The sequence below is a fragment of the Lacerta agilis genome, chromosome 13 (genome assembly GCF_009819535.1).
Source record: "Lacerta agilis isolate rLacAgi1 chromosome 13, rLacAgi1.pri, whole genome shotgun sequence".
In the NCBI taxonomy this organism is placed as follows: Eukaryota; Metazoa; Chordata; class Lepidosauria; order Squamata; family Lacertidae; genus Lacerta; species Lacerta agilis.
The window spans coordinates 41,598,045-41,607,823 of record NC_046324.1 but is presented as its reverse complement, the minus strand read 5'-3'; the positions used below and the strand labels follow the sequence as shown (position 1 = coordinate 41,607,823).

The window sequence follows — 9,779 nt, the reverse complement described above, 5'->3', positions numbered from 1 at the left end:
TTAATACGTATTAAACTGAAGTTTTATCTTTGCTTAGCACTAAGATGACAAAGCAAAATGTGGGCAATAGCGAAGGCTGATGGTGCTAATATGAGACAATCCGTCCATCTCCACCATGTGATTTGCCTCACCAAACAAAAAGAATGTGCCATATCTCATATTGCCCATGTTAGACTTCTCCGCAATTGTATTGACCTTGCCTGTCAAAGCAAAAGACATACGGCTTTAATACCGAACAACACTTCGTTCTCATAACAAAGCTCTGTTGCACGTACCGCACACTAGTGCTCAATAGCCAGGAAAGTTGAACTCGATCCTGCTGCTTAGCACTTAGCTCTCCTCACTGGCTGGCTGACACATGTCAAAACTTCAAAGCTTGGTCATAAACTATAAGCCACAATCTTGGTGTAATCAGCAGCAAAATCCCCGTTGGCTGTAAATGTGAAAGTCCAGGGGTTGCAAGCAATGTTTCTGCACAAGCTAACCTTATCATCCAGTCCTTGCAGGGTGCTTCAGCCACGGAGAGAGATTGGCTTCGGATCAGTGTAGTCTGCGCCCATGGTGCCGTTATTTCAGCTTTAGTACATGAGGCCTGCAAAAAGTCACATCAAAGGGAGGAATTCACTTTGAGGCTTGCAAATAGTCCACAATGTTTTTGGTGAGTGTCAGAATCAGGTTCTGCCCTAATAAAATGTGGTTCAACTCATGTTTGGATCTTGCCAACATTGTTGTTGTTCAGTCGTTCAGTCGTGTCCGACTCTTCGTGACCCCATGGACCAGAGCATGCCAGGCACACCTATCCTTCACTGCCTCCTGCAGTTTGGCCAAACTCATGTTAGTAGCTTCGAGAACACTGTCCAACCATCTCATCCTCTGTCGTCCCCTTCTCCTTGTGCCCTCCATCTTTCCCAACATCAGGGTCTTTTCCAGGGAGTCTTCTCTTCTCATGAGGTGGCCAAAGTACTGGAGCCTCAACTTCAGGATCTGTCCTTCTAGTGAGCACTCAGGACTGATTTCCTTGAGAATGGATAGGTTTGATCTTCTTGCAGTCCATGGGACTCTCAAGAGTCTTCTCCAGCACCATAATTCAAAAGCATCAATTCTTCGGCGATCAGCCTTCTTGATGGTCCAGCTCTCACTTCCGTACATTACTACTGGGAAAACCATAGGTTTGCTTTAAAAAAAATTCATTATAGGAAGAGCTGTGTGAAGCTCTCCTAACAAAGGAAACATTCATACCTCACATTTAAAAGTAGTATTATACCACTTTAGTAGTCGCGGAGATTCCTGAGAACTGCAGTTTCTTAAGGGTGCTGAGAGTCGTAGATTTGCAAGTTCAGCACCTTGAGCAAACTGCAGTTCCCAGAATTCTCCATGACTGCTAAAGTGACATAGGAGTGCTTTAAATGTATGGTGCAGATGGAACTGGAAACAAGAAGACTTGACTATGAATGGGTGTGGGCTTTTTACCGTTAGCCACTAGAGGGCAGACAGAGTTAACCTTAGCTGAGTCAGCCCCAGGATCAATACCAAAGATCAGTGCATGGACCTGGAAATCGTAAAAATAAAAGTGCAGTTGAGCATGTGTAAAGTGGGTCACAACTGAGAAATTTCAACCAACTCACAAACATCTGGATTGGAAAAGGATTCCTGGTCAAGAGGTCTTCCTGGTTTTCGGCCAGATTTATCCCTAAAAGAAAAGTTCCAGTGCTATCTGGAAATCTTACTGTCTGCTCTGGAAGTTTTTTCCTTTCCCCACAGATATATGGGCTCTTTTGTTATGGGGGCGGGGGGGGGGAATGATACTCTCACTGTGCAGATGTTCAAAGAGGTTCTGATTGTTAGTGTGGGTTTGCACGTTTGGGCTGAACTTTGAGTAAGCTCAGGGCCTGCGCAAGAAATGACACTGAACAAGGAAGAGGTCTCTCCCCCCCCCACCCACACTTTACTTGAAAAATCACTTTACACCATATATGCCCACTTTGATCTGTACATAATATGCATTTTGCAGTTGCAAAGAACCAATCCTTCAGTGTGGCAGCTTTTTGGGGGGAGCTGCTAAAGATTTATTTTGTTTAAGTGAGCCTACCCAGACATCTACATTTGACATGTATTTTAATATGTACATATTATTTTACAATGCATATTTTAAACTGCTGACTTCATTGGTAATTTTATTGTATATTTAATGTAAGCTGCTTAGAGGATTTGATGATTAAGCTGCATATAAATCCTGTTAAAAAATTATAAAAGAATAAAAACAACCTTTCTCTTTATTCGTGTTCCACCAGCAACTGAAGACACTCATTTTTAAACAAGCTTTTTAAATTCTGTTTCAGCTTAATGTATATATTGTTAGTTCTGCTCTTTATGTGCTGCTGTTTCTAGTTTGGTAATTTGGGTTTTAATGGTTGGATCATTTTCGTATATATATTTGTCGGCTGCTGCAAGGAGCTTCTTTGTGGAGGGAAAAGTGGGATATGGATTTTTTTAAAAAGAAAATGAACAAGTCAGAATTTACACTGGGCTATTTTGAGGGTTCGTTCTACAGAACTAAACTTTTTTTTGATACTTCTGCAAACTTCTATAGTACTTCTACTGCTGCCTCCCTCTAATGGACAGATGTTGCCAATCTGGCTGTGTAAGTAATGACACTCACAGCTTGGACATTGGAAAAAAAGAGGAAATAATTAACCAACATGCTATCATTCTTGTCAGGAATTATGACCCAAATTTGTACCTCTCCTTTTTTTGTTGTGGGAGAAGTTTTCATTTTTATTCTCTGTATTTCCTTCCTTCCTTCTTTCTCTAGTTCCTTGTTTCAGGGATTCCCATACTGTGTGGCTCATAGACCACCAGTTGGTCCATGAGCTTCATTCAGGTGGTTCGTGGAGTGTTGGTGAAAATACAATTAATCATGTAGCATCTACTGAAGTGCATTACCATTGGTACAACAGGCAGAAAAAAAACCATTAAGTGGTCCACCAAGAGCAATTGCAAAGTGATCCATGGGGATGGAGATGGGAGTGTGGGAACCCCTGCCTTATTTCTTACATGGTTTTGAATTGTATGTTTTTGATTAAATACATTTTTAAAAAGCAATATTAAAAAATTATTAACAGGCATTATTATGTTTCGAGAAGGAAGGCAGTGAGAAAAAACAGCCAATTTTTATGACTTATTGGAATAATAAGGATTCAGCCTTGAAGAATATTGGGAATGTTACAAAGGAGGTGTTGATATGAATAAGACTTTGGCACTGGGTGGTTAATAATGTATCTGGTTAGCGATATAATGGCTTAGAATTTGAAAAACAAAACAAAAACAAAGGCATGGCATGGCATTAATTTGGGAGTAGGAGGGTGGAAATTACTTATCATCATTACATTTGAAGCTATAGAAAAAGTTTGTACAAAGCATTTGCAAAATTTAAAAAAAATGCAAATGAAAAATTATTATGATTTAATTTCTATGTCGCCATTCCTCTCACAGTGCAGAGCAACATGGCAACACAACTTGATTATTGCAATGTGCTTTATGTGTGGCTACCCTTGAGCCTGGTCTGGAGGCTCAAGCTACATTGTGCGCCCAGTTTTATGGAACTCCTTCCCAGTTGATGTCTGACAGGCCCTCCTTCCTTATGGCACCTGCTGAAGACCTTTTTATTCCAGTGGGCATAGCTGCCAACTTCTTGGGGCCCTGGGTGTCCAAGCACCCACAAAATTCCCCACGAAAGGTGCCAGGCACCCACAATTTTCGGTGCCAGGGCCATGCACGCTGCATGGCACCCATGACCCTGGGCACCCACGGTCGTGGGGCCAAGCTGACACTCCTGGCAGCAGGCATTTTAATTTACCGGTACGTTTGGTTTTGTCGTTATAACTGATGTTTACTTTTGGGGCATTGTATCTTTGTAAACTATTTCGAGATGACTGCAGTTCAGAGATACATGAAGGTTTTGAATAAATAAATAAAATTTATAACAATCACTTGCAAAATCACTTCTGAAGAAGTGTGCATGCACACGAAAGCTTATACCAAGAACAAACTTAGTTGGTCTCGATAAGGTGCTACTGGAAGGAATTTTTTTTTATTTTTTATTTTGTTTTGCAAAAACTGCAGGACCATGGCGAGTCACTATTTCTCAGCCCAGCCTGCTTTGCAGCGTTGGGGTGAAGAATTGGTGGGGAATCTATTTATGTTATCTTGAGCACCACGGAAGAAAGGCATGTTGTATAAATGTAATAAATATGAAATACAAAAGGTGTAGTTTCTTCTCACACATCATTGCACAGCAAATCTCTTGGGTCATTGTCCCTGAAGGGCGCTTTAATTGTGCCCAGACTCACCACAGCTCACTCAGTCTCAAATAGTATCGCGTTATAACAAAGAAAGTGCCTCTGAGAAATGTGCAGAGTGCTTGTTATTACATTTCAATCCTACCCTTCCTTTTTTATTATTATTAAAAAAGCACACATTCTTCCACTTTTATTCTCACAACAGCCTTGTGAGGTAGGTTAAGAAGATGAGTTAGACTCGCAGAAGATAATGCACATGTTCTGTGGCGCTGAGGAGTGACTTGCACCCAGGTTTTCCCAGTTTTATTTATTACTGTACACTGCTATCCCACCTTTCCTCCGAGTCCAAAGAGCTCTCCTCCACCCCATTTCATCCTCACAACAACCTTGTGAGCTAGGCTAAGCGGAGAGGCTGGTGAGCTCCATGGTTGAGTGAGGGGAGTTGAACCCTGGTCTCCCAGGTCCTAGTTCAGCACTCTAGCCGCTACACGACGCTGCTCACCACACATTAATAATAATAATAATAATTTCACTGAAATTTCACTGTTTCAACCCACATAGGAGAGAAGAGCTGCGACGGGCTGTGAGCCCAGACACCTCTCCTTCAGATTAGATGAATGAGCGAAAGCTTCTCCTCAGGGAATAAAAGCGAAATAAGCTTTCGCGCCTTTTCTCCCGCGCTTTGCTTCGCGCCAAAAAACCCTGCGCCCCGGCCCCCAACGAGCACGCGCCTTTCCCCATCCTCCTCGCGCGCATCCTTCTTTCTCTCCCAAGCGGGCAACGAATGAGGAAACTTCCCGCCTTCTCTCTCTCTCTCTCTCTCCCCCCCCCCCATACCGCCCCTCTCCACTCTTCCACCCGCCCCGCCGGCCAAGAGCTGAGAAGGCGTCACGCGGGCTTCCCAACCGACCGACCGACCGACCAACCAATCAGAGCGAGAGGCCGCCACGGCGCGCGCTCCCTTTGCCCCGCTCTTCCACGCCCCCTCCTTCCTCGGAGCTTACCCGGCTCAGCCTTTTAAGAGCGCGCGCGAGACGCTTCGCAGGCGCAATCCTAGTTTGCCGTCTCTTGCAACGAGTTGCTGCTGGGCGTTGCAAGCTTTCTCGCTCCGCACTTTCTTCTCCTGCGAAGAAAAGTGCTTCCCCACGCGGAGAGACGCTTGCCTGGGCGCTTCCCGACGGCGAGCCGTTTGGAAACCCCACCCCAGGAGCTTTCCCGGGTCTGGCAGCCTCTTCCCCGCAACCCCATGCTGAGCCAGTCCCTCCCGCAGTAAGTTAGCGCCCACCCCCCCACCCCACCGGCCGGCATGCTTCTGCCTGTCTTAGCGGGGCTCGCTTTCTCCGCGTGGGGGGCAGCGGGCGCCCAGGAGAGCCCCCCGGGGAGCCGCTTCGTGTGCACCTCGCTGCCTCTGGACGCCGCCAACCCGGGCTGCCCGCTGCCCCCCATCCCCATGCAAGGGGGCGGGCTGCCCCCCGAGGAGGAGCTGAAGGCCACCGTGCTGCAGCTGCGGGAGACGATCCTGCAGCAGAAGGAGACCATCGGGAACCAGAGGGAGGCCATCCGCGAGCTGACCGCCAAGCTCGGCCGCTGCGAGACCCCCGACGGCAAATCGGGCACGTGGAGGAAGGAGTTCGGCAAAGGCAAGGACACCATGGGCGACTTGCCCCGCGACCCCGGCAAGATCATCGATCAGCTCAGCCGCACGATGCAGACGCTCAAGGATCGCCTGGAGAATCTGGAGGTGAGGACGGGGGAAGCGGGCGGAGCCAACCGGCAGGAGCTGTCCGCGGTTCTGAAAGTTTGCCGGAGTTGTCTGTGGTGCTGCAAGGTGGCCTCTGGTACTGGGAAGCGAGCGCACCCCGTTGGGGGTGATTGACAGGTGGTAGCTAGGTGCGGGGTGGGAGCTGTTCTGGAGCTGTTTGTGGTGCTTCCATCTCTTTCTGGAAAAGAGAGCGGCATCCTTGTGGGTGACATCTGATGCCAGGTAGCTAGTGTTTGGTTTGAAGTTGAGAAAGTCACTTTGCCTTTGAAACTTCACTCTTAGGGAGTCCTAATAGGGATAAAACCACCTTTTGTGTGTCCGGGATGCTGAAAATTTGCTACTGGTGTGGATAGGTCCTAAAGGGGGCAAGCTAGACTTATGCTGCAATCCTAAAAGTAAGCCTTACTAGGGAGCAAGCACCACAGGGAACATTGGAATTTACTTTTTTAAAGTATTCATTGCATTGTAAGTATCATTGAGTTGAACTCTAACCCTTCCTCGACAGAGTTGAAGGCAATATATATATATATATGGGAAGCTGCCTTATACCTGAGGCAGACCGTTAGGTCCAGCTACTTCAGTATTGTCTGCACTGACTGACAGTGGCTTTCCAGGGTTTCAGAAGGAGAGAGTCTCTCTTAGACCTATCTGGAGATGCCGGAAATTGTGCATGCAAAACAGATGCTTTTCCACTTTGCTACTGCTCTCCCTCATGCCTCCCTGGCTTTCTTTATCGTTGTGTGACAGTTGTAGGCTGAAATACATTGACTAGTCCCAAGGTCACTCATAAAGCCTTGGACTGAGATTTGAATCAAAATCTCCTCAATCTACACCCCCAGGCTCTAACCACTATACTATACTAGCATGATGGCTAAAGGGAGCCTCCATGTGTAGGGGGACTGTACCTCTGAATACCAGTTTGCTGGAGGAGGCAACAGCTGATCACGGCAATAGCCCTGTTTGCAGGCTTGCCAGAGGCGTCTGGTTGGCCAGTGCAAAATGTTGAGCTCGATCCAGCAGTGCTATTCTTATACTGCTGTATAAATAACCTACACATTCTTCTGAGTAGTTGTAGTGTCAAGGAACAGGATTTGATATGTGCCCAGATCCCATTATAGCAGCTTTGCAACCTTCATTTTCTTAAAAATAGTCTATTGCTGTCCATATCTAGAGAATTGTGTGAAATATCTTCATTCCTAGTCTATGTGTCTGGTCCATTCTATAGTATGGTGCTGTTCCAAGTTCAAATACCAGGTTATTGGTTTGGGAAGAACTCCATATATGTACCCGCCTCTCTTCTTTTTTGCCATTTTCTTAGCCATTCAACATTTGTAACCTATACTGTAGTTTCATCTTCTAGGCAGCTGAAGGTGCGTCTCTCCTTAGGGGATTGTTGTCACCCGCTAAATATACACGTCGTAGATTATCAGGGGAGCAATTAGTGAAGTTTCAGCCTTCTGGGACACTGCAATAAACTGGCTTCATTTCCCAGAAACTCTTAGTCATTGTCGCATCTTTAATGGGATTCTTTTTTAAAAGAAAGGCTGCTCAGGTTTTATGTAAATCACTTTCTTGAACTTCTCTTTTATAAAAGGGGAACTTTATTATCACATTAGGCAGAGAAGCTATACTTTAATCCAGGCATAAGATGCAGAATATGAAGGGTAAGTGAGATTCAGAATTGGTCGATTTATCCAAAGAAATAAAATACACACCAGCTCCTGGCCCAGCAATGCAATGCTTGTTCTGAGCCCCGGTGCATATTTTGGTCCTGTGAAAATTGATTGCAACAAGTACAAACTACAGATCTGGTGTTTATGAGCTGCCATTTTCCCCAATGGAAGCACAAAAGGGTATAGATGTTCTGTGTGTGTTTACCAATAAAATGGATTGAGAGCAGATTTGAGGGTTTTATTTTCCTGCCCTGGTGCTTTTCATTTCTTTTTCTTAATCTCAGCCTCAGCTAAGAACATAGTTGCTTAAGAGGTTGCAGTGTAACATTGACATCCTAGATAATGTGTCCTTGGCATATGGTGCCACGTAAGAACATGAAGGTTTTTATTTCGTTTTAAGTGTTAAGTGCTGTTCCATCTTCTCAACAGTTTAACTATACAACCTGCTACAAAGACAACTGGAATGAATGAGACAGTATTTTAGATATTATTATTATTTTTATTATTAGATAAGATTATTTTAGATATTATTATTTTTCAGCCCAGTGGTCACTGATGCTTAAATATTTATGTGAAGTATATCTCCTCTCCCAATCCAGCTGTCATTTTGAAGGACATAGTTGAAAGCTTTTTGTAATCAATGCAGAATTCAGTGTTTGAAGCAGCTCTTACATTTGCTTGAAGTGCTGTCAATGTATAATGAGGAAGTCTCATAGTAATCAAATATCAAGGATATAACTGTTAAGGACAAGTTTTTCCCCTTCCTCTTTGGAAAACAACATTATCAGTAAGCTGCATCACCTTTGGAAATGCTAGATGCTTTGTTTGATTACCTGTGGGACACAGTGAGGCAACCTGTGGCCCAGAGGTCACAGGTATCCCTCTGTTTCATTTCATTGTGGTTTTTTTACTATGACATTGAATAAACATAAGGATGGATGAGCTCAGTAACATCAGGCCTATAAAAATGTAAATAAAACGGCTCGCAGCAATGTTTTTTATTGCACAGTTCAAAAGCACCCTCATGAATGCTACAGTAAAAGGATTCAAAGAGTTAGCCATTCAGTGACAATTTACACAAATTTATCTGCATTCCCCAAAATCACATGTCTAGATTGGCATGAGACCTCTGTCACATGCGCAATAAGCATTTAACAATTGTTCGTGCAAATAATAATAATAATAATAATAATAATTTATTTGTACCCCGCCCATCTGGCTGGGTCTCCCCAGCCACTCTGGGTGGCTTCCATCAAATATTAAAATACATTTAAAATATCAGAGATTAAAAACTTCCCTAAACAGGGAAGAAGTTTTAAAGCTGGCAGCTAATGCCCCTGTGGGAGCTATTGCATGCCACCAAAGTCACACATTTCCCCCCAAACATACCTGCATAGAAGTGACATCACTTTCTGTAGAATGGAGCGGCTTAAGAGTTATCAACCGTCCATTTGTAAACCAGTGTCAAAAAGTTGACTTCTGGGCATAACTGAAAGTGTTGGTTTGACCCAGTGGTAGCCAATATGATGCCCTCCAGACAGCATTCGAAATTCGCCAGGCACTAGGTGCATTTTCTACCTGGCTATCGGCCACTTGCGACCACGTGAAGATGCTTGGGGCACCAGGACGGCACCTGGTGTCTCTACTCTCTGGAGGTGCATGCCTTGGGATCCTTGGATCTCGCCTGTTTGCACACACTAGCAACACAGCCTGTAGAAGTCAATCCATTATATTTTATCTGCACAACCAGAATGAATTTTAGGAACCAAAAAGTTGTTTTGAAAAATATGACTTTTGAGCCACATGGCAACTAGGCATTCCATTTTAGTGACTGTAACCCTGATTTAAGGAGCCAATTGGCTCATAGCTTATATATCTGAGTTTTTAACACTGCCTCCAGATGTTTTCAGCTTCCAGCAGCTGCAGCCAGCATGGAGACCTATATACTTCCAGAAGTCCTTTTCCCACAGCTGATCTCCGTATTGATTGCTGAATTGCAATTTTTAGAGCATGAAGCCAGGCCATTTCTAGCATTGCTTCATCTTT

General features: G+C 44.5%; 1 protein-coding gene across 1 annotated transcript in view; it reads left to right on the top strand.

Moving 5' to 3' along the window:
- Positions 1–5,578: 5,578 nt before the first annotated feature.
- The window catches only part of NPTX2 (neuronal pentraxin 2), a 28,056-nt gene continuing 23,855 nt past the window's right edge, over positions 5,579–9,779 (top strand). The window contains exon 1 of the mRNA XM_033167624.1: positions 5,579–6,039. Within this exon, the coding sequence (XP_033023515.1) occupies positions 5,605–6,039 (435 nt within the window). The 5' untranslated portion in view covers positions 5,579–5,604. The remainder of the gene's footprint in view (positions 6,040–9,779) is intronic.